The 23,399-nt window shown below is 54.0% G+C and overlaps 1 protein-coding gene across 1 annotated transcript; it reads right to left on the bottom strand.

Moving 5' to 3' along the window:
• Nucleotides 1-942: 942 nt before the first annotated feature.
• Celf6 (CUGBP Elav-like family member 6) lies at nucleotides 943-22,633 on the bottom strand. Its single transcript, XM_042697363.1, has 12 exons — nucleotides 22,372-22,633; nucleotides 18,603-18,685; nucleotides 10,208-10,256; nucleotides 5,718-5,846; nucleotides 5,535-5,614; nucleotides 5,280-5,423; nucleotides 4,087-4,219; nucleotides 3,837-3,983; nucleotides 3,477-3,557; nucleotides 3,197-3,340; nucleotides 2,617-2,772; nucleotides 943-1,541 (listed from the first exon to the last, which is right to left on the bottom strand). The coding sequence occupies exons 1-11, from the start codon at nucleotides 22,631-22,633 to the stop codon at nucleotides 2,645-2,647; spliced, it is 1,380 nt and encodes a 459-aa protein (XP_042553297.1). The 3' UTR covers nucleotides 943-1,541; nucleotides 2,617-2,644.
• Nucleotides 22,634-23,399: the final 766 nt, after the last annotated feature.

Here is a 23,399-nt window from a genome sequence, read left to right as displayed (position 1 = left end):
CTAGGTCTACTTCCATTCTCTCCAAAAATGAGTCAAAGACAGAGCAACAGGTGGGAACAAAAAGTTTTCTTAGAAACTCTTGTGAAGGAAGAGCCATCCGCCCCCAGCCATGTTCTGAATGACACCAGATCACAGGCTTCCAGCCTCAGCCACATCTGGGATCAAAGTTCCCCTTCCCTGAAAACTGGAGTCCTAGACTAGGCTGCTCCATGATCGTGGTGGGGGGGGGAAGGGAGATAGGGGCCCTGCAGGATCAGGAAACGCTGACCCAGGCAAGCCAAGTCCTGGTGTCCTAGGCTGAAGCTTTTGGCCATCTCACAGAAGCAGGCAGGAAGCACCACCATTGATCAGCTTTATATGGTATCCACTATACACGACGGACAGACAGAGACAGACAGCACACACCACTTCTAAGGGCAACACTGCTCATCATCTAGAAGCACCTCAGAGACACTCCTGCATAGCAAAGATGGACTTTTTAAAGGAATGAAGAAGTATTTTGGCAAAACATCTACTTCCCTCCCAGGTCCTGGGTAGAGAGGGACCTCTAAGTCTGAAGCTTCAACACAGTGACAATGACCCGTTCTCAATGGCAGTATATACAGCGGCAAACCTCCCAAGTTCTGTGCTCCTGGCCCTCTGCGTGTACCCAGAATCTCTGGTACAGGTAGGCAAACTTGAACTGAGACAGAAGGCGGCCTGGAGCAAGACACTGGGGCTAGTCCAAGGGGAGGGGAAACAGGAAGTGACTCCAGCTCAGCCAATGAGGCAAGGCCTCTGCCTATTTAAACTGGGAAAGGCTTACATGGTTTGGCTGCAAGGGAAAGGCGGGTTCCCCACTCCTGCTGGCCCAGGGGTCCTGAACAGGCCAGCTGCTCCTGCAGCTCTCTGGGTTTGGGGATTGTGTGTTACAAGTCCACTGCCTCCAGAACCTCGTGAACCTGCACACAAGCCAAGATCAACCCTTCACCATCTTTTATAAGGGCAGAATTTGGGCAGTGGCTAGAGGAAGGACAAGACACAGCACAATCCTTCCACAGCCCCCTCTGCCTAGGCTGGAGCTAGCAAGGGTCTCCTTCACCCTGTCTCCTGGGGATATTTAAAGGCAGCTTTTACGAGACTCTATACTGTCTTTTGTTTGTTTCTTTTGTTTTTTTTTTCTTTGTTTTAATTTATATAGATATATATTTTATATATATTCTTTAAAAAAAAAAAAGGCAATAGTCCTTTGGTCCCTAAACTCTAAGGAATGATATGATTTTGGATGAAGTGAATCTAGGCTTCCCTTGCTGAGAAGCATGTGGCACCCCCAGACCCTCTTCTGGTCCTCCACACACGGTCAGTGGGTCCTCCGCAGTTGGCCCCCCGCTGCTCCGCTGGCCTGAGCACAGGCGCAGAACAGCCCCTTGATAAGAGTTCCCAGTGGCCTGAGCACCAGGTGCCAGCCTTGGGTCTGATCCACTTCTGTCTGCTGCTGCTCCTTCCGGAAGGGCCACGCCCACATGTCTGTGCTTTTCCTTTTCTTCTCACTCTTTCAGTTTCTGTTGTTGGGTAGTCATTGATCAAGAAATGGGAGAGGAAGAAGAAGGGCAGAAGGCAAAAGTCACCCTAAAGGGCAAAGCAAAGTAACCTGCCTCCTCTGTGACATCTCAGTGGAGTGAGCCAGCCTCTCTCTCCCTGCAAGCAACTTGGTCCCCTGAAGCCAGACTCTGGGTGCCAAAGTGACCCTAACCTACATCCCAGCTGGGGACTCCTGGGCAGTTCACTCCAGGTAGACCTTTAGGAACAGTCCATCTCAGAGTTGCAGGCAGCCTTCTGTGGATGTGTGGTTCTGCTAGAACCACCTCCAGGCCCTGAGGATTCAACATCTGGACATATATACCTCCCTCCCTTCACCCCCACATTCACCATCATTATCTCAGCTCTAACCTCTTGTCTTTTTCCACTAAGTCCTTACTTAGATCTCAGCCTTCAAAGTAGCTAGGACTACAGGTGTGAGCCACCAGTGCCCGGCTCTTATCTGATCTGGTTGTCCATTACTCCATTCTGAAGTCAGAAGTCATATCGTATGGCTCCTTCACAAGGTGATATAATCACATTCCCTGGTCCTCTCCCTGCATAGGCCTTTACTTCTGCAGCCTCTGAGGCTCCATATGAGTAGAAATGGCTGCAGAACATGGAGGTAGGAGCTGGGCGCTGGTGGCTCACGCCTGTAATCCTAGCTACTCAGGAGGCTGAGATCTGAGGATTGCGGTTCAAAGCCAGCCCGGGCAGGAGAGACTGTGAGACTCCTATCTCCAATAAACCACCAGAAAACCGGAAGTGGCGCTGTAGCTCAAGTGGTAGAGCGCTCGCCTTGAGCTGAAGAGCTGAGGGACAGCGCCCAGGCCCAGAGTTCAAGCCCCACGACCGACAAAAAAAAAAAAAAAGAACATGGAGGTAGGACTATTATCTAACTTATCTCAGTCCTTGGATTACAGGGAAAGTACACTATCTCTATCCAAGGATCCATCTTAGCTCCTGGCTCTTCTCTTTAGATGCCCCTGACATCCCAAAAGGAACGTCAAGACTGGAAAGGCCTGGTCAACTCATGCCTAGCACCCATGGGGGACTCACCTTTCTGTAGCTGGTCAGTGAGAACAGGTCAGTAAGGCCGGTTGGCATCCTTAGGCCTCTTTAGCTGGACCTTGAGCCTCTTCATACCAATCTGAAAGCCATTCATGGCTTGAATAGCAGTCTGGGCACTGGTTGGATTGTCAAAACTAACGAATCCTGGAGGATGTGGGAAGAGAAGTACACACACGTGCACACATAAACAATGGACACACAGTCGTATTTATGGAAGCAAATGTTAAGATTTCCTTGGAAGGATGCAGGGCCAGTGTGTCTTTCTTTTCCTGGCTTGTGTTGGCTGGCGCTCTCTCTCTCTCTCTCTCTCTCTCTCTCCCTCCCTCCCTCCCTCCCTCCCTCTCTCCTTCTTTTGGTCTTAACACTGCAGTTGGACTTAGAGGGTATCTTGGGTCCCAGATGCTTTCTCTTGTTCTGGCCACATTCCAAAGCCTGGACCTCCTAGCTTCCCCAGTGAACTTGTTCTTGGTCTAGGCTTACAGTCTGTGGAAATCACTGCTTTATGTAGCCTTTGCAGGGAATCCTGAGGTTAAGACTGGGAGAGGCCTTGGGATGGCGCTCAGCTCACCAAAACACTTGCTCTGGTTAGTGGCTCGATCCACAAAGACTTTGGCTGAGACGACAGCTCCAAAAGGCAGGAATGTCTGTATGAGTTCTGCATCGCCAAACTCCTGAGGCAGGTGATAGATGAAGAGATTACAGCCTTCCGGGCCTGCAGGAACAGCGTGAGGCTGGTTCAGGAGATGAACCCCGACCAGAGCCCTCCAGGCACATGGGAACAGTGTGAGGCTGGTTCCAACACCTACCCCCCCCCCCCATGCCCCCTTCCAGGACACCTGGTCACTCACCTTCTCTTTGTTGCTGGGGCGAGGCTGAAGGCTGCTGGGCAAAAGCTGTGCTCACTGGTGCGTAGGTCGACTGGTAGGCTGCTGGAGACAGAAGGAGAGAGGGCAGTGACCCCGGGGCGCTCCCTAAGCAGGGGCCCGGCACCTGGCCAGCTATGGCCAGTTCAACCGAGGCTAAATACCAAGAGAGGTCGTTTAGGGGATGGGAGGAGGGGGTGAGCAGACCCCTGAGAACGAGCTAATCCTCTCCCAAGTCGCCCTGTCCACCCCGTGCCTGCACAGTGGTGCCCGGGACAGGGGGACAGGGGTGCAGCCCAGGTGATAGGCCGGGCGCGTGTGTGGACCCGGAGCCGCGGTGCCCACCTGGGTAAGGAGAGAGCCCGTTATTGTAGAGCGAGTCGGAGCCCGGCTGCCCGTTGGTCTGGGGGGTCAGGGGACCGAATCCGTTGACCCCGATGGACGCTGGCAGGCCGGGGAGTGTGCCAGGACCGCCTCCAGGCGAGGAGCCGGCTGCGGGGTTGGGAGGGGAGGGGGAGAGTCAGGCCGACGCCCCCCCCCCCAGCCCCCGCCAGCCCCTCTCCGCGCCGCCCGGCCCCGCGGGCCTGCGCCCTACCTGCCGAGGGCAGCAGCGGCGCGGCCACCAGGCTGAAGGCCGCCACGTGCTGCATCTGGGCCGCCACCGCGGCCACCGGGCCCAGGCCGGGCCCCTGGGCCGCCGCCAGCAGGGCTGCCTGGTGCTGCAGGATCTTTGGGGGAGGAGGGACGGGGACGGGACGGGGCGGGGACGGGGACGGGGGGGGGGGGGGGGGGACGGGGCAGGGACGGGACGGGGCGGGGCCGGGACGGGGCGAGGACGGGGCGGGGGGGGGGGGGGGACCCGAGACGGGGACGGGACGGGGACCGAGACGGGGACCGAGACGGGGACCGAGACGGGGACCGAGACGGGGACGGGGACGGGGCGGGGACGGGACGGGGCGGGGACGGGGCGGGGACGGGACGGGGCGGGGACGGGGGGGGGGGGGGGGACCCGAGACGGGGACGGGACGGGGACCGAGACGGGGACCGAGACGGGGACGGGGACGGGGACGGGGTCCGAGACGGGGACGGGACGGGGCGGGGACGGGGCGGGGACGGGACGGGGCGGGGACGGGGGGGGGGGGGGACCCGAGACGGGGACGGGACGGGGACCGAGACGGGGACCGAGACGGGGACGGGGACGGGGACGGGGTCCGAGACGGGGACGGGGCGGGGACGGGGCGGGGACGGGGCGGGGAGGCTCAGCTCAGGCAGCGGCCTCGCGCCCCCGACACCGCGCGCGTGCTCGAGCGCTCCTCCCAGGCCGGGCCCTCGCGCCCCCCGACGCCCCCGCGCGTGCTCGAGCGCTCCTCCCAGGCCGGGCCCTCGCGCCCCCCGACGCCCCCGCGCGTGCTCGAGCGCTCCTCCCAGGCCGGGCCCTCGCGCCCCCCGACGCCGGGCGCGTGCTCGAGCGCTCCTCCCAGGCCGGGCCCTCGCGCCCCCCGACGCCCCCGCGCGTGCACGAGCGCTCCTCCCAGGCCGGGCCCTCGCGCCCCCCGACGCCCCCGCGCGTGCACGAGCGCTCCTCCCAGGCCGGGCCCTCGCGCGCCCCCCGACGCCCCCCGCGCGTGCTCGAGCGCTCCTCCCAGGCCGGGCCCTCGCGCCCCCCGACGCCCCCGCGCGTGCTCGAGCGCTCCTCCCAGGCCGGGCCCTCGCGCCCCCCGACGCCCCCGCGCGTGCACGAGCGCTCCTCCCGGTCTAGCCCGCGCGCCCGCGCCGCCCCGCACCTACCGCGGTGGTGTAGGCCCCGCAGGCGCCGAGCGGCAGCGGCGCCGGCTGGAAGGCCCCCAGCTGCCCCGCCATCTGCTGCATCCGCCGCAGCGCTCGCTCGCGGTCGGTGTCGGCCAGCTTCACCACCAGGCTGGACGAGGCGCCCTGGGCAGGGCGAGGCCGGGAGGCGCGGTGACCGGTCCGGACCCCGACCCCGACCCCTCGCGCGCCCGGCCCCGCCCGCGGGCCTCACCCTCTCCCAGCCCGCGCCCTCACCGCCATGGTCCGGCTGCCGTGCAGGCCTTGGATGGCCGCCTGGGCCTCGCCTTGACTTCCGAACTTAACGAAGGCGCAGCCTGGGGTGGGAGAGAGGGACGGGATGGATGGCGCGGACCCCAGTCAAGGTCAAGCGCCCCGAGTGAGGAGGTCACCCAAGTCCCGCGGGGCGGCCGGGGTCACCTTTGCTGGCCCCATCGGGGCTCCGCAGGACCGTGCACTCCTCGATGTGGCCGAAGGGCTGGAACAGGCGCCTGACGTCCTCCTCGCCCTGCTGCTTGCCCAGCATCCCCACGAACAGCTTCCTGTCCTCTGGAGACAAAGCCAGGAGTGACCCGGGGCGCAGGGGGGCGCAGGGCAGCTCTCCAGGAAAGGATTTCCATCGGGAACCCCTGGGTCCTGGAGAAACCGGGGCCCCTTGCTGCTCTGGCGGGAGGTGATCCGGCCAGACACCCCTGGGTGGGTCCAGCCCTGTATTGGGTCTCCTTGCTGTGGTTCAGAGGGTGCTGGTTGGGTTCATTTGAGGTCGTATGAAAAGCCGGGGTGCTTGGAGAAAGATTCTGCGTTAGGCCGCACTGCTGCCGGGGGCAGTAGCTAGAACCAAACACCTCGGAGAGGGTCCTGCTTAAAAGTCTGCACAGAAAACAGATGCCACCTTACTGCCCCACCCTCAGACTCAAGTGGCATCGGATACAGCCCAGTGCCCTGCCCGGGGCCCACAGAGTCTCTCGGTCACCAACTGGAGTATTTTCTCCACTACACTTGTGCCCTTCAACCACGCTCCTTAATTCCAACTTCCACCCACAACCCCCTGCCTAACTTCTAGGGTCTTCTTGAAACCCCTGTGACCGCCTTTCTAACTTCCCCTGCCTGCCCCGCCTGCCCTGGTCCTTCCCCAAATGTTCCTGCAATAGAAGAAACTCTGCCTATCGACCTGGATGACCATTGGAAAACAAGTCTGCTGGTACCAGAGCTGCACATTTCCAGTGGGAGCTGCAGAAAGGGACTCTTAAGCAGGGCCTGCCTTCTTTGCAGAGGGCTGGAGGTTTGGGTTTGGAAGTCAATGAGAGATTTGCCTCCTCTGAAGGAGCCAGGCTTCTTTCACTCTCTTACCCAGGAGCCCCCTGGACCTGTTAAAGTCCAGCTCCTCTCTACCAAACTACAGTCTCTGAAGATAGAATTGTTTCAGCCATAGATGGGGGTTGGGGGTAGGTGGGGATGGGTGGGATCTCTCTTCAAGCTTCAAGATTCTGCAGCTCAGGAAAACCCACCCTGAACTCTTCTGTGTACTCCTTGACAAGCCTGACTAGGCAGATGGGGATCCTTGGATCCTGCATGCTGAGACAAGACTTGGGGGGGGGGCTCATAAACCTTGGGTGACAGTGGAATGAAGAACAGAACAGACACATCAAAGTCAGCTGCAGAGGTTACGGGTGTTGTCCATATGTCCCTGGTGAGTTGGAAATGGAATTCAGCCATGGAGCACTTGCCTAGCATGCACATGGCTTTTGGTTTGATCCCTAGCACCATAGAAAAAAAAATAAGACTGACAAAAAAACAGACACATTTCACCTGAGTGGTCTGGGGGTTCAGCTTGGGCTGCCTTGGGGATCCTGCTGATGCTGTTTCTGTGTGGAGGGGAGAGGGGCAGGACTGCAGTTGAAATATGGCAGGCAGAAGGTATTTCAGCAGAATCCTGCTGGCAGTCCAGAGAAACAGAGTCCAGAGATCTGAGGGAGAAGGGGATGGAATTCTGGAGAAGGTACTGCCCGGTTGTAGTAAGACTCCAATCCAATCTTTGCTTTGGGGGTGTTAGCCACAGACTAGAGCCCTTAAAACAGATCATTGACTCCCTCAATCTTGCAGGAAGAAAAAAAGGGAAGGAATACATGGCTTCAGTGAAAATACTAGGAGGAAGTTCAGAATGTAAGAGAAAAGTGGAAATATTTCAATGAAAGCCTGGAAAGAGGGGTTGCGATACCATCTGCTGGATCTTCCCTCAGCTCTCAGAATGTGGGAAAGATCTTTGAAATCACTGGCCAAGAAGATGGGGAATAGTGCTCCAGACAGCAGATAAAGCAGAGTCTGTTCAGAAACCCAAGAAGACAGGAAAGAACTATCTGAAGAAGAGCAGCTCAGGGGGCTGGGAATATGGCTTAGTGGTAGAGTGCTTGCCTAGCATGCATGAAGCCCTGGGTTTGATTCCTCAGTACCACATAAACAGGGAAAGCCAGAAGTGGTGCTGTAGCTGAAGTGGTAGAGTGTTAACCTTGAACAAAAGTAGCTCAGGGACAGTGCCCAGGCAATGAGTTCAAGCCCCAGGTCTGGGGAATGGGGGGGGGGGGGAGAAGCAGCCTGTGGTGATGAGCCCCAAGAAAACTGAACACATGCAAAATATCAGCTACGGGACTCAACCTTCCTGGTTTGGAAGGAACTGGAAGGCAGCAGAGCTGTGGGGTTGAGACATAATTAAAAAGCCATGGTCCAGTGGTATCACTGTATCTGCCTATTGACAACACTCCTTGCCAAAGTTTTCAACTCTTTCTTGCCAAAGTTTTCAAACCCAAGGAAAGCTTGGGATCTTTGTGTAGCTGATCATATAGGTCAGGGATTTTTTTTTGGGGGGGGGTTGGCCTTGGGGCTTGAACTCTGGGCTTGTGCATTGTCCCTGAGCTCTTTCCCTCAAGGCTAGTGCTCTGCCACTTTGAGCCACAGCACCACTTCTAGTTTTCTGGTAGTTCATTGGAGATGAGTCTTAAGGACTTTGAACTGCAATTCTCACATCTCAGCCTCCTGAGTAGCTAAGATTACAGGTGTGAGCCATCAGCACCCAGCCTAGGTCAGGGATTTTAATGCAGCAAATGACAGAATTGAGAGGCCAGAAATCCAGAGTAGATACAGTTTACCCTCTTTCAAAAGGATACCAGGATGCTGCTCAAGAAAGCAGGCTTTGCCTGATATATTTAAATTTCTGGTTTTCAGGCCCCAGAGACCTACTCATTTCTATGATGATCGTATGCCTTGATAACAGAGACAGTTGTAGGGAAAGATCTCAGCCTTAGAGCACCAACTACCAAATCAATCCCTGATTGCTAGCCTAGAAAGTCCTGCTGGTGACCACACTTGAAGCAAAACACTCCTTCTGGAGTTGTTAGTGATGATGATGGCATAAGAAGACAAGAAGACTAAGGAAGTGAAGGAAATATCCAGGATAAAGTGAGTCTTCTGACCAGATATGATAAGCATCAAGAGGGATTTTATTTTTGTGCCAGTCCTGGGGCTTAAACTCAGGGCCTGGGCTTTGTATCTGGGCTTTTTTTTTTTTTTTTTTTTGCTCTACCACTTGAGCTACAGCTCCACTTCAAGCTTTTTGGTGGTTAATTGGAGATAAGAGTCTCATGGACTTTCCTGCCCAGGCTGGCTTCAAACCATAGTCCTCAGATATCAGCCTCCTGAAGAGCTAGGATTACAAGCATGAGCCATCCGGCACCCAGTGGGCTTGAATGTTTAAAAAAAATCTGCCAGAATTAATAAATGAATTCAGCAGAGTTGTAAGACACAAAGTCAACACTGGAAAATATTGGTTGTACTCAAATATGCTAATAGTGAACAACTCACTCAAAATTTAGTTATTAAATACTAAGTAGAATCCTAGAAAGAATTTGAAAATGATAGGAATATATGTTATTACTCAAAATCCAGGCCAATATTTAAGCAAACCCTTGCCAATCCAGGCGTAAATCACAAACAACACATATGATAACAGATAATTAACTTTTGAGTTGAACCAAATTTCAAGATAAAAGGAGAGAGAAAACTCAAAATACATGTCAAAATCCATAGAGGAGGTTTTAAATTTGAAGATTCAGACAAAACAATAATACTAAGCTAGGCATGGCTTAGTACCCTCAGGAAGGCTGAGGGTCTTAAGTTCAATGGCAGACTAGGCTGCATTTTAAAAATGTAATTATGGGTTGGTGGGTTGGGTTAGCTCAGGGGAAGTGCACTTGCCTAGCAAGTGCAAGGCCATGAGTTCAATCCTCAGCATCGCAAAACAAACAAACAAAAAGAAACAATTAATTAATGGGTGATCCAGACTGAGAAAGACCCTGAGAATGGACGCAAAAAGCCAGAGCTGACTTTGTAGCATGGAGACTGGCTGGAATCCAGCTGTCACTCCAAAGCTCTCTATCACTCCTGTTCTTGGGGAGCCACTAACCCCCGCCCTGGCAAGAATAGAGTCAGGATCCTCACTCTGGCTCTCAAACAGGTCATCTCAGCCGAGCTTGATCAGCACCATGATTAACCACACCATTCCAGTGAGCAAATGTGCCTTAACCCAGAACAGACAGGCTCTCTGGAAACAGAAGAATCTAGAAAATGAGCATAACCCCAGCCTAATGGTTCGAATGCACCTGTCAGTTCTACCTGGCTAAATAGGAACATCTGTTCTGCAGGGGTGAAGTGGGAGAGCTCTCTTCTTCTGGGCTCCCCAGAGCCCCACCCCTCCTCAGAATGGCTGTATTGTTTCTGGGAGTGTACGGGAATGTACAGCTGTGGGTCCCTGATCTGGGCAAAGGCTATAACACACCACACGTAGGCCAGACTCCAGGAGTGAACCCACCACCCCCTGCAGGGGTGAAGCCCTGAGATCTGTCAGACGGGGAAGTTACCTCCTCGGCCCTCACTGGCAGCTGGCTTCACTTGGATCGGACGATTCATCTGCAAGACACCGGATGAATACAAGCCATTCAGTATGAAGCCTGGGCCTGGCCATCCCCACGCCACCTCCCCAGCCTCCTCAGGATCTGACCCTTAGTCCCTCCACTCCCACTGGAATTGTAGATTTTCTCCAAGACACCTTCCTTCAACTCAAGAATTAAGAAACTTCTAGAACCTGAAGGGTGGGTGGCAGGGATCTGGATGGCTGAAGCTTTGGGCTGTCTGCCAGGGAGGCCTGTCTCCTGGGCTCTCAGAGTTAGTAAGGAGTTGGTGTGGGGTTGGGAGGGGGGAGAGTGTGATCAATACTGCACATTTGTGTTTTATGTCTGCAACGGAGGACATCATGCTATGTGTTACTGAGATTAAACAATCGGGGATCTGATCCAGTGCTGTGCTACCTGCCAACTCCTCCATTTCATGGCTGTATGATTTTGAAGGAAGTCACTCTCTCATCCCCAACTCCTCCATTGGAGAGACCCCCTCCCATGCCCCATCTCCACCCTACCCCCTCTACTCCCTCCCTAGCTTCCCTTCCCCTGAGGATGCCTGTCCTGTCCAGGGTGCCATCCTAATTCTCGCTCAGCTCGCTCTTCCCATTCATTCTTCCTAGATAGTCTCGCCCACACCCACATCCCCAGCTGTGACCCACCAAGATGACTCAGAACTTGGCATCTCTCAGCTCACAATTTTCTCCTGGGCCCCAGACCCATGTTCCCAGCTGCTTGCTGGACATCCTGACTTAGAACAGGCCTGCTGGCTATCTTCCTTTCCACACACCCGAACCAGGGCTTGTCTCTCCTCCCAAACCTGACTCAAGTTCCCAAACTGGAAAGCAGCTTTGCTTCTCCCTCGCCCCACCCCCCCACCCCCAACTCCAACCAGCTTTGCCTTTTAATTCAAGGGCTCCCTAACCAGAAGTGGTTTAATCACCTGGGGACCATGTTGGATTCTTAAGTTGAGGGACTGTATCATTTTGAAAAAGGTCCTAGGTGATTTTAGCATTTGCCCCTCCCCATCCCCCCCACGCCCCCCCCCCCCCACCTCCAACCACCCTAAGTGAATTCATGATTGAATCCCCATCTCACCTTCCTCTCATGGGTGTTGTGGGGGCCACATGAGGTAATGGGGAGGCAAAAGGTCTTGGTAAACTGCCAAGAGCTGGGTGCGTGGGTTGTGAGGGATTATTGTTTGGGGGGGGGAGGGGGGAGAGGCAGACAGCTGAGAGCCAGGAGGAAAGAACAGCAACCTTCCCGTTCTTGGGAGGAAGGGGTGCTGATGCCCAACTGGCCTGAGAAGGTGATGATCTGAACCCCTCCCCTCAGGAAATGCACTGCTTCTGCACCAATCAGGGGCCACTCCGTCCCTTCGTTGCCGAGACAACAGGCAGCTTCCTGTTACCATAGCCACAAGTGCTACCCGGTAACCATGGTAACACCTTGGCAGTCACAGTTGAGCAATTTCCTTTGGATCAAATTTGGAGATAGGAGGGGTGGGGAGGGATTTTTTTTTTTTTCTTAAATAAAATAAAGCAAAGGAAAGCAAGCAGGCCATGCCTGAACTGGTGGCATCCCCTCTCCCCACCCAAGCCTCGGACACGCCCACCCGCTGGTAGTGGAGCACCTGAGGTGTACCAGACCGTGGGTGGGGGCTGAGACACCGGCAGGATTCAGGTTGCGGTCTAGAGGGGATGACAGATCAATCCAAGCAGATCAGGGCGAGCTGGACAGGTGTGGACTGGCCAGGACCAGGGACCAGGAGGACAGGACCTGTCCCTGGCCACCTGTGATTGTGGGGGAAGAGACCAAGAGCCAGAGCCACGGAGAGCAGAGCCATGGGCAGAGATGGAGAAACACAGGACAGAAATGCTGGAAGTAAGGGACAGATCTAGAAAGGGGCAATGAAACAGAGTTACTGGTGGGGATGGGAACGAAATGGTGACAAGGCGGGGTATTGTTTTGGGGCAGGGCGGGGGGGGGGGGAGGCAATGAGGGATCAAGAAAAAACAGGGAGAAGTCTGGCAGGAAAGACAGAGGGGCAGAAGCCCAGGGCGGGGTGGGGAGCAGCGAGGGTGACCAAGACCATCATTATTTTATTAGTTCTTAAATAGATTCTGAGCGTCTCTCTCTGGAGGAGCCCGGAGTGACGAGTGCAAGTGACAGCAGCAGTTTCCATGGCAGCTGCCTCCCTCCCCAGAGGGTTTCCTGGGAGCTGATGCTCATTGGTGCTCTGGGGAGACGCCCCTTGCCCTCCCCCCCCCCCCCAGCCCACTTCACCACTCTGTGATGAAGAGGACAGGTTTCCCCCCACTGACCTGCCAGGGCCCAGGCCTCAGACTGGAGGCCCAGGTCTTTTACCACTCAGACATGCCCTCAGTGTTTTCTGGTAACTTCTACGAGGGCCTTCCCACAGGCTCACAGAGATCATGCTACTATTTATTGAGAGTCCCTTCCACCCTTATTCACCAGGCCCTTCCTGGAACTCCTAAATCCTCCCAGTGCTATCCGGACTGTCCCCATGCTATAAGCACAGAAAGCTGAGGCTGAGGAGGTTGAATCACTTGTTTACGATTGCGTGGCGGGTACGTGGTTGAGCTGAGATTGCCCTGGGTCTGTCTGTCTCCATAAATGTTGTATTGTACCCCTCTGGGGTGTGTGTGTGTGTGTGTGTGTGTGTGTGTGTGTGTGTGTGTGTGTGTGTGTGTGTGCGCGCGCGCGCGTGCCAGCCAGTACTGTAGGTTGAACTTCGGGGCTTCACACTGCCCCTTAGCTTTTTCACTCAAGGCTGGTGCTCTACCACTTGAGCCACAGCTCCATTTCTATCTGTTTGCTAGTTAATTGGTGATGAGTCTCATAGACTTTCTTGCCAGGGCTGGCCTGGAGCTGTGCTCCTCAGATGTCAGTCTTCTGAGTAGCTAGGATTACAGGTATGAGTATCCAGCTCCTTTTAACTTAACCTTGGCCAGAGGTTAACCGTGGCTAGAGTCATCTTTGAAAATAAGTCCTGGGCTGGGAATGTGGCCTAGTGTTAGAGTGCTTGCCTAGCATGTATGAAGCCCTGGGTTCAATTCCTTAGTACCATATAAACTGAAAAGGCTGGAATTGGTGCTGTGGCTCAAGTGGTAGAGTGCTAGCCTTGAGCAAAAGCAGCTCAGGGACAGTGCCCAGGCCCTGAGTTCAAGCCCCAGGACTGGCAAAAAGAAAAGGAGTCCTTTATTCTTGTCTTTGTCAATATCCCATAATCTTCCACTCCCACCCTTCTGGTAAAGCTCCAGACTTCTTTTTTTTTTTGAGGGGGAGGGGTCCTGGGGCTTTAACTCAAGGCCAGAACACTCTCCCTGTGCTTTTTTGCTCAAAGCTACCACGCTATCACTTTGAGCCACAGTGCCACTCTGTTTTTAGGTGGTTCTTTGGAGAAAAGAATCTCATGGGGCTGGGAAGGTGGCTCAGTGACAGAGTGCTTGCCTTGCATGCCTGAGGCCTTGGGTTCCATTCCTCAGCACCACATAAGCAGAAAAAAAAAGCCAGAAGTGGCACTGTGGTTCAAGTGGTAGAGCGCTCGCCTTGAGCTGAAGAGCTGAGGGACAGCGCCCAGGCCCAGAGTTCAGGCCCCACGACTGGACCCCCCCCCAAAAAAAAAAATCTCATGGACTTTGCTGCCTGGGCTGGCTTTGAACCGCTATCCTCAGATCTCAGCCTCCTTGTAGCTAGGATGACATGTGTCAGCCACCAGCACCTGGCAAAGCTCCAGACTATTGATTGACCATCAAAGCCTGAGCATGCATCTACCTTCCCTTCTGTGCCACACCTGCAGTTCCCCCCCATATGTGGCTGCAGCTGTCTTCCAAGCATGATGCTGCCTCTGCTCATTCTATTCCCCAAATTTCAGAGGTTTCTAGATGCCCCCCCCCAGATCTCGGAGGAGATAGCATCTATTCCACCAAGTAGCTCCTCATCCCCACTCCTGACTGGATGTAACCCCAATGGGGTGCAGGGAGTCCTTTCTGGGCTGGAAACTCATCTGCTAACTGCTTGCTGTTGTATGAATTACTAGAAGAATAAAAGGCACCCCTTCCTTTGGGCTGATGTAGACCTGCAGTAATATGCAAGGCTTGGCCAATAGAGCATGGCTGGATTTTAGTTTTTATTTGCCCTCTCCACCTTGTTGTTTGACCATACTGGGGGAGTTTGACTCAGGGCCTGGCACTGATTGGGCAGATGCTCTACTACTGAGCCAATGCCTCCACCCCTTTTTTAGTTTGGGTTATTTTTGAGATAGGATCTCACTTCCTTCTCAGGTACATACCCAGAAGGCAATTGGAGTATTTTTTTTTAAGGCTTCCATTGTTGCTGGGATGACAGGCACACCCCAATGCACCCAGCGTACCTCTGTTGAGATGGGGTCTCTAGCATGTTTCTGCCCAGTCTGGCGTGGAAGTGTGATCCTCCTTACCTCAGCCTCTCATGAGGAGGATGAAAGGTGTGCCACTGTATCCAGCTACGTGACCAAAAGGGGTCTGTGAACTTCTGGGCTCTGGCTTGCTGGAACCATGATCCTCCATTCTCAACCACCCAAATAGCTAGGATTATAGAAGTGAGCCCTGGGCAGTGGGTGCAAGCAATTTTGTGCAGAGTACAACTTGTAAAGAAAAACAAATTCACTTCCCTATTCAGTTATGTTTGTTTCCTTCACTGAGTTTGAAGGGCTTTGCTCCCCAATGAAAGGAGAGTCAGAGGCAGGGAGACAGACAAATAAGAGCCCACATTCTGAATCCCAGAAAGTGGGGCTGAAATGGGACTTACTCTCTAAAGCAAGGCTGAAAGAAGCCAGTGTAGCTGGGAGTAAAGCTGCAGAACATGGGAGCCCAGTGGACAGACTGAAGTTCTGAGCAGAGGCCAGACTTCAATCGGAGGCCAGGAAGGGAAGCTGAGAGGAGGTCTCAGACCGTCAGATCCCTCAATATTTCCCCTAGGTTCCAGTCTTTCTCTTTAGGGGTTGACAGAACTTTTCCAACAGGAACCTAAACTGAAGTCTTGTCCTTGTTTCTCCAGCAGGTGGCAGCAGCACCCAGGACCCAGGGCCTACAGAGCCAGGCACCAGTTCTCACTGTTGCTGGCAAGGCCTGAGCCCAGCTGACTAAAGTTGCTGCTGCCCCTGGCAAGCCTAGAGGAAAGATTGATGCCTCGGACTTTGCTGGGGCTTGCCAACGCAGACATTGATTTTCATTTAGGAGAATAATTAAATATTAATTTTCACTTTGTTAAGCTGGGGAGGGTGAATAAAGCCAATCCTGGCAGATACAGAGGAAGCTAGGCCATGTTCTCGGGAGAAGGCCAATGTCCCTTGTCACCCAAGACCCCTGTCGGCCGCCAGCAGGCTTAGGTAACAGTGCAGAAGGTAAGTCCTGGAGCCAGACCCATTGGGCTCCAAGCCCAAATCTCCTCATTTAGCTACAAACAGCCTCTGATAAGTTGCTTTATTTTTTAAGACTCAGTTTTCTTATCTATAAAATGGGGATGCCAATATAGTTCCTTCTTCATCAAGAATGACCCAGCCATAGATATTATTATTATTATTGTTATTTGCTTTTATTTTTCTGTCCTGGTACTAAGTTTTGGGCTCAAGGTGTGGACGCTGTCCCTTAACAGGCTGGCACTTTAACACCCAAGCCAAACCTCCACTTCCGGCTTTTTAGCAGTTAACTAGAGATAAGACTCACAGACTTTCCTGCCTGGGCTGGCTTTGAACGACAATCCTCAGATCTCAGCCTCCTGAGTAGCTGGGATTACAGGCATGAACTTATTTTGGCTTTATTGCCCCAGGAACTCTCCTAGCTCTCTAGGGTTTCAGAGCCACATCTCAGGAGCCCCTATGGGTGCAGAGCTCCCCCAGTGGCCCTCATGTAGTGGAGCAGGTTGAGAAAGTTCCCGTTCATTTTCTCAGTGTCCCTCATTGGCTTTTAGGATCAAGCCCAAGCCCCTGAGCCTGCCCAACAAAGTGTTCCTGTGACCATTGCCTCTGTAGGTCACCTCCAGCCCGGGCTGAGATCTTAGGGTCCCACATGACTCCACCCAGCCCTTCTGTCTGTGTCTTCACCAGGCGGCTTCCTGTAACTATGGTCACAACATGTCTCACTGACTTTCAAAGCTCACCACAGAAGTCACAAGCTCCCACAGTTGGGTGAATGAAGACTTCCATTCTGCAGCCCCTACCACCAGCTAGCTATGCTGAGAACTTACTTTGGGCCACTGGATTGAACTGTGCATGTTGCATGACTTAGCCGCTATGGCACCCTGTGAGTTCCATCGTACAGATGAAGGAAGTGAAGTTTGCAAATAAAGGCTTGCCTAAGGTTCCAGAGCTGGTTAGGGATAGGGCACGAATCCACCATCAACTCTGCCTGATGCCCACAGCCTGCATATGAAGAGTTGGTGGTGGTGATACTGAGACTCAAGGGTGACGCTTAAGTTGTTTCAGTCACTAAGACTGGCTCTAGGATCTCACACCCCCGGCCACAGCATGATGGGGTCTTGGCAAAGCTTGTTCTGTTATTTAACACCTTCACTTCATAGAAAGCACTTCCTTCCACCAAGCCAAAACCAATGGCAGTTCCTCATGCTCCCTGATTCTAATGTCTGGAACCACCACAGAACCTGACAGCAGAAACGCTCACCCCCACCACCATGTATTTCTGACATCTTGCTCCGTGTCAGGCACTTGCTTGACCTCAATGAATCCCCATGACAGCCCAGTGAGCAAGGAGTTAGTACTTCTTAGAGGTGAGGTGCTGCAGGCTGGGAATATGGCTTAGTGGCACAGTGCTTGCCTAGCATACATGAAGCCCTGGGTTCGATTCCTCAGTACCACAGAAACAGAAAAATCTGGATGTGTCACTGTGGCTCAAGTGGTAGAGTGCTAGCTTTGAGCAAAAAGAAGCTCAAGAGACAGTGCCCAGGCTCTGAGTTCAAGCCCCAGGACTGGTAAAAAAGAAAAAAAAAGAGATGAGGTACTGTGCTGGAGAAGTTATATAGACAGAAATGTAGAATTGGTTAATTCTACATTTAATAGAGCTGAGAATAAAATTTAAGTCTGTGAGATATGAAATCAGCATCTTTGTATGTGTGTGCCACTACTCAGGCTTAAACTCAGGAACAGGGTCTCTTAACTTTTTTTTTTTTTTGTCAGTTGTGGGGCTTGAATTCTGGGCCTGGGCACTGCTCCTGAATTCTTCAGCTCAAGGCCAGTGTTCTACAACTTAAGCCACAGTGCCACTTCTGGTTTTCTGGTGGTTAATTGGAGATAAGAGTCTCACAGACTTTCCTGCCCAGGCTGGCTATGAACCATGATCCTCAGATCTCAGCCTCCTGAGTAGCTAGGATTACAGCCACTTGAGCCACAGCTCCACTTCCAACTTTCTTGCTGGTTAACTGGAGGTAAGAGTCTCACTGACTCCTTTCTGGGCTGGCTTCAAACCACGATCCTGAGATCTCAGCCTGCTGAGTTAAGCAGGAACGAGCCACCAGCACCTGGCTTGTGACCACATGGTCAGGAGAGCCCACTTTGTTGTTCATCCAGTGATAGCCATTAAGTGATGACCAGATCAAGTATTACTGATGCTTAGAAGCCTGCCTGTCTGTCTATCCATCAGGTCTCTCTAACTTCAGTGAAGTGACTGGAGAGTGGGAGGAAGATGATTTTGATGAGTAAAGGAACCCCCCAAAAAAAGTATCACAGGAAGGCCAGAGGAAAGGGCCATCAAGGACCCAAAGACTGGAGAACATGGCATCCCCACAGAGCCATGTAACTACATACATGGCCACGCCAGTGAAAAATGACACATGAAGTCATGTCCTTAGTCAAGATGAACAAATTTTTCTTTTCTTTTCTTTTTTTTTGCCAGTCCTGAGACTTGAACTCAAGGTTTGGGCACTGTGCCTGAGCTTTTTTGCTCAAGGCTAGTGTTTTACCACCTGAGCCCACAGCTCTATTTTCAGCTTTTGTGATACTTAATTGGAGATAAAGGGTCTCACAGACTTTCCTGCCCCAACTGGCTTCAAACCATGATCTTCAGAACTCAGTACTCTTGAGTAGCTGGGATTACAGGCCTGAGCCACTAGCACCTGGCTAAGGTGACCAATTTGAGCTTAGCTTACAGTATTGATGTCTCTGCTTAAAAGATGGGCTGGAACACTTGGTCCCAGAGTCTTTGGGCTGTTTCTCTGAGCCAGAAGACTGAGTGTAACACAGAACTTGGAGCTGTTCAGGGCACAGGTAGAGAACATTAGCGCTGCTACCCCAGGGTTCCAGCCCAGCCTCACAGGACACTGCCCCTGGGCCTGGTGCACTTACCCCTGGCAGGGTCTTCTGTTCGTGCAGTGCACTCTGGGCCTTGAGAGCAGAGTCCCTGGCGCAGTAGGTGAGGAAGGCACAGCCTGAGGAGGGAGAAGTAAGCTCAGTGTGTGTGTGTGTGTCATTGAAAACCCCCAACAATCTTCTTGGCAAGACACCATTAAGCTGACAGAGTCAATACGACTCTCCTTCAAACAAAAATACTTCTGAGTAAGTACAGTTCTCTGCCCGCCCGCCACTTTCTCTGAAGGGAGGGTCTTCACCTGTGAGCATCTTTGACCCCAGATCTGGCTCCCTGCCTCATTAGCTCCTGGCCTCCTGCCCAGGGAACATAAGTGTCCATACCCAGTCACGTGCTCATCCAATCTCACTTCTCCCCTCCCCACCCATCCAGCTGTCCCACTGGGGTTAAACCTCCCTAAGCTGCTTTTGCCTTCATCTTTAACCCGGGATCTCTCTTTCCCTTTTGGATACAGACTCATAGAGTGGCCCAGGATCAGCCTCGGTTCCTTCCCAATCCTGGGCTTCAAGAGAAGGCCTCCTATCAGGCTACTGTGTCTCCATTCTGACTCCTCTCAAAGGGCCAACTGGCATGGCACAGGGAAGAAGTCATGGCCGGAGGAAAATACTCCTCCTTCTCTTTATTAGATTTCAGAATCAATAGGCTGATAGGAACCTTCCTTCCCAAAAATTTATAGCACACATGTTCACTTGGAAAATTTAGAATACTTTTTCTTTTTTTTCTTTTGCCAGTCGTGGGGCTTGAACTCAGGGCCTGGTCACTGTCTCTGAGCTTCTTTTGCTCAAGGCTAACACTCTACCACATGAGTGACAGCGCCACTTCTGGCCTTTTCTGTGTCTGTGGTACTGAGGAATGGAACCCAAGGCTTCATGCATGCCTGGCAAGCACTCTACCACTAAGCCATATTCCCAGCCTAGAATACTTATTATACTGGGGAATTATTTTGCGCCAGTCCTGGGACTTAATTTCAGGGTCTGGACTCAGTCCCTTAGCTTTTCAGCTCAAGGCTGACATCTACCACTGAGTCATAGCTCTATGTCTGGTATTTTTACTGGTTAATTTGAGATAAAGAGTCTCATAGAATTTCCTGCTCAACTGGCTTTAAACTCCGATCCTCACATCTCAGCCTCTTGAGTAGCTGGGATTACAGGTGTGAGCCACCAGGACCTGGCCTCTAGTTGGAAATTATGATGAGAGTTGGAAGAGAGAAGCAACAAGATCAAACAAGAAAGCATGAAGAGCACAGCACCTGAGTCCAAAGGACTGGTGATTTCTCAAGGAAAATACTAAGTCCTCAAGAAGAATATGGAGTCTTCTAGAAGCAGGTGACAGGAAGGGCGGGGGCTGTCTCAGGCACAGGGAGTAGCATGAATAGAGACTGGGTGATGAAGTTCCTGTGTGAGGAAATGGACAGAAGGCTAGTGTGGGTGGAGGTGGTAAATGGGGCAGAATAGCCGGTGCGGGCTTCAGGTCATATAAAGCCTTGTGAGCCTCTGTCTGAACTTTTTCTAAGAGCATAGGAAAGGCACTCAAGGATTTTCAGTAGGGTTGTGACATGGTGAGATCTGTATTTTCAAAAAAAAATAAAAGAGCCTCTTGAGGCTAGGAAGGAGGGCCAAAGGAAGAGAAATGGTATGTGGGAAGCCATTAGAAACTTATTGTCATTTTCCATTTAGACCTCAGCACAGAAAAGCAAAATGCCCATTTTTTTTTTCTGGTGCCTTCTATCAGGCTGCTGCCTTAAGATGAATGGGTTATTAAATAAAATGGACCCTTTAAAAGAACTCCTAGCTAAAACCCTGATTATTTCCATGAGAGAAACTGAGGCCAAGAGGTGACAGGGTCAGAGCCAGGTTTGGAACTTTCTAACTCCAAAATCTGGCTTGTTTTCGGAGCCCCGTGGCTGCCTCCCCGGGTACCCAGCCATCAGAAGGAAGATGAGTCACTCTCGCCTCTAGACATCACTGTTTCTGGGGAGAGGGTGGAGTATGTTGACTTGATGCCCCCCCCCCATACCCTTACAAGGAAACATGTTCCTTGGGAAGGTGTAGGTTGGTTTGGGAATAAATCACCAAACACCTGATGCCGCTTACATCACAGCTCCATCTTCTGCCACCGAATCATGTCATCTGATGTCAGAACCAGGGAGTGGGGAGGGGAGGAGCTTTGGGAAGGGTCAGGAACCTTGTTGCTATGTAAAGGAGCCTACGTGGGGGCAGGGTGTAGGAGAATGGAAGGATCCAGAGAATCATGGTTGGAAGGATCAACAAATAATAATAATTAAAAAAAAAAAACTAGGAAGAATCAGAGCCAAACTGAGGAGAAAGCATGGATGAAGGAACGGTTCAGAAACTGACAGCAGCCCACTTGTAAAGCATAGAATTAGAAGCATTCTATACACTTGCTTTATTGTATAGATAGCCAATAAAATTGGCTTTCTACACGCACACTAAAAATTAATGTCTAGAACATACAAAAAGTTACTATAAGTAGATGGACAGAAAGACAGACAGTTGGATGGAATGATAAGGAATTGGAATGGTGTGAGCGTGTTCATTTCATGGCCCTTTGACATGGCCCCACCCCAAGGGATGGAAGACACACCCCTATCTAGATGATCCCAGCCCCTTCTATGGGCATTTTCCCTGAGCCCTGTCCCAGATGAAAAGAGGTGATACCAGCCCTCAGGAATGAGACCCAAAGCCTGACACTCCTCTCTCTCTCAGGAAGATCGTGGATGCAAGTTATAGCCACTTTTCCCCTGCCCAAGCCCCCCCAAACCATGGCAAGTGGGTGACCTGGGGGGGAAGATACAAGTGTTTCTCTTCATACTATCCTATGACTCCGGCATGGTTACTCCAGCCCAGCCTGGACAGACTTTCTGCATGTAAACAAGTCTCCACCCTCTCTACAGAAAGAAAGAGGTGTGGCTGGGCAGGGCCCTGGAGCCTCTCACTGTCCAGCAAGGGCAGTGAGAAAAATCCCGCCCACCCCCAACACCATCAGCTGGGACCCATTCTGAGAGAGCTTGGGTCGAGACCAGCCTGTAAGGGAAGGGAAGTCAGAGGCCTTCAGGGTCCTTGGGGTAGGAGTCAAAGGCTGGGGAGGGAGAATTATAAGATAAGAGAAGTGGATTCGGCAGAGGGGGAAACTAAGGTAAAAGGGCCATAGGGAGGTGGAAGTTCTAGGCTGAGGCTGGGGTTCCAGACTCAGATAGGAAGAGCTAGCCAAGGTTGTAAGGCTGGTAAAAGGGTAGAGTTGGGGGTTCCCATCAAACATGGGGTGAGGGGAATGTGGATCGAAGAGGATTTTTGTGAATGAGGTCTGGGTCCTGAAGCTGAGCAGAGTTTGGGGGTCTGAGAGGGTTTCGAGGCAAGCAGGCTGAGTCAAAGGAAGGTTCTGGGTGGGTTAGGGGGTGGACTGAAGTTGGAGGCCAGAAGATGGGGTGCAAACTGGACGTGTGCACAAGAGGCTAGGCCTGAGTGGGGGTAGTTCCAGACAGAGGGCTCTGGGAGTGCGTGGTTCAGGGTTCGAGCGAGGAGGTGGAAAGTTCACAGACGCGAGGGTTGGGGTGCGCGGTGGGAGAGCAGATGGCGAGGCCCGCGAAGGGCTGGGGCGCGGGGCTGGGGGCGGGGGGAGCCGAGGGGCAGCGTGGTTGGCACAGAGAAGGTTCTGGGCGTGGGGCTCGGTGGTGGGGGCCGGTGGAGGCCGGGCCGGGCCGGGCTGGGCTGGGCTGACCCCGCGCACCTTTGTGGAGGCCGGTGAGCCGGTCCTTCAGCACCGTCAGCTCGTAGATGCGGCCGAACTCCTCGAAGAGCGGCTTGAGGTCCTGCTCGTCCAGGCCCCGCGGGATCTGCCCCACGAACAGCTTGATGGCGTCGTGGTCCTTCGTGGGCACGGCGGGACCCGGGCGCAGCCCGCTCACGCCGCCGCCGCTGTCCGCGGTGCTGAAAGCCAGGCGCGGGCCGGGGCCGGCGGGCGGCGCAGACCCTCCGGGCGCCGCGGCCATGTCCCCGCCCGCTGCGCCCGCCTGGCCCGCCGTCCCCTCCCCGGGCCGGAGGCGAGGGCCGGGGGGCGCGGGGGGGGCGGGGCCCGCGGGGAGGGGCGGGGGCGCGGGGGCGGGGCCGGCCGGGAGGGGCGGGGCCGGGGCGGGGCCCCGGGGGGGCGGCGGCGGCGGCGGCGGCGGCGGCGGCGGCGGGAAGCTGGGGTCCGGCTGCAGGTCCCCGCGCCGCGCTCCCCGGGGCTCCCGCCCGAGCTCGCCCGGCCCAGCCCCGCGCCCCCGCCCCCGTGCCCGGTGACGTCAGACAGCTGGCCGCCGAGGCTACGCAAGCGATTTGCATAATGAAGGAGCGGTGGCCAATCAGAGTGGGAGTTGTCCGCGCTCGGCCGAAGGGGTGGGATCGGGGGCGGGGCCGAGGGCGGGGCGGCGGGGCTCACGCGCTCCGGGCTCACCATGGCAACCGCAGCCGGGGATGCTCAGCTTGCGTGGAGTGTGTGCGGGTGTGGCCGCGGGCCCGCGCGCGTGTGCGCCTCGGGCCGCGTCGACCTGCGTGGCGCTGTCGGCGGAGCTCGAGCTCGACCCCAGCTCACGCGCACTGCCCAGAGCGGGAGCGTTTTCTGCAGAGGGAGCCGTGCATGAGGATCCCTCCCCTCCATCTGCACCTCCCATCCCGCATCCTTCAGGTGTCTTCAGCTGCTTTCTCACCCCTGGATCCCGAAGAGAAGCAGCACCCTACTGCCCCGACGCTCCCCTTGCTTCGCGGGAGAAGTGAGGG

The sequence above is a fragment of the Dipodomys spectabilis genome, unplaced genomic scaffold (genome assembly GCF_019054845.1).
Source record: "Dipodomys spectabilis isolate Male_0828 unplaced genomic scaffold, ASM1905484v1 ptg000219l, whole genome shotgun sequence".
Classification (NCBI taxonomy): Eukaryota; Metazoa; Chordata; class Mammalia; order Rodentia; family Heteromyidae; genus Dipodomys; species Dipodomys spectabilis.
The sequence above is the reverse complement of the archived record's forward strand: the minus strand, read 5'-3'. Positions and strand labels throughout refer to the sequence as shown.

Bases quoted from the DNA above. Each gene is read 5' to 3' on its own strand.
- Celf6 (XM_042697363.1), bottom strand. From the start codon at position 22,633: ATGGCCGCGGCGCCCGGAGGGTCTGCGCCGCCCGCCGGCCCCGGCCCG. The intron at 18,686-22,371 runs GTGCGCGGGGTC...CTCCCTCCTCAG, and splicing joins GCTCACCGGCCTCCACAAAG to GCTGTGCCTTCCTCACCTAC. The intron at 3,984-4,086 runs GTAGGGCGCAGG...CCAACCCCGCAG, and splicing joins GCCGCTGCTGCCCTCGGCAG to CCGGCTCCTCGCCTGGAGGC.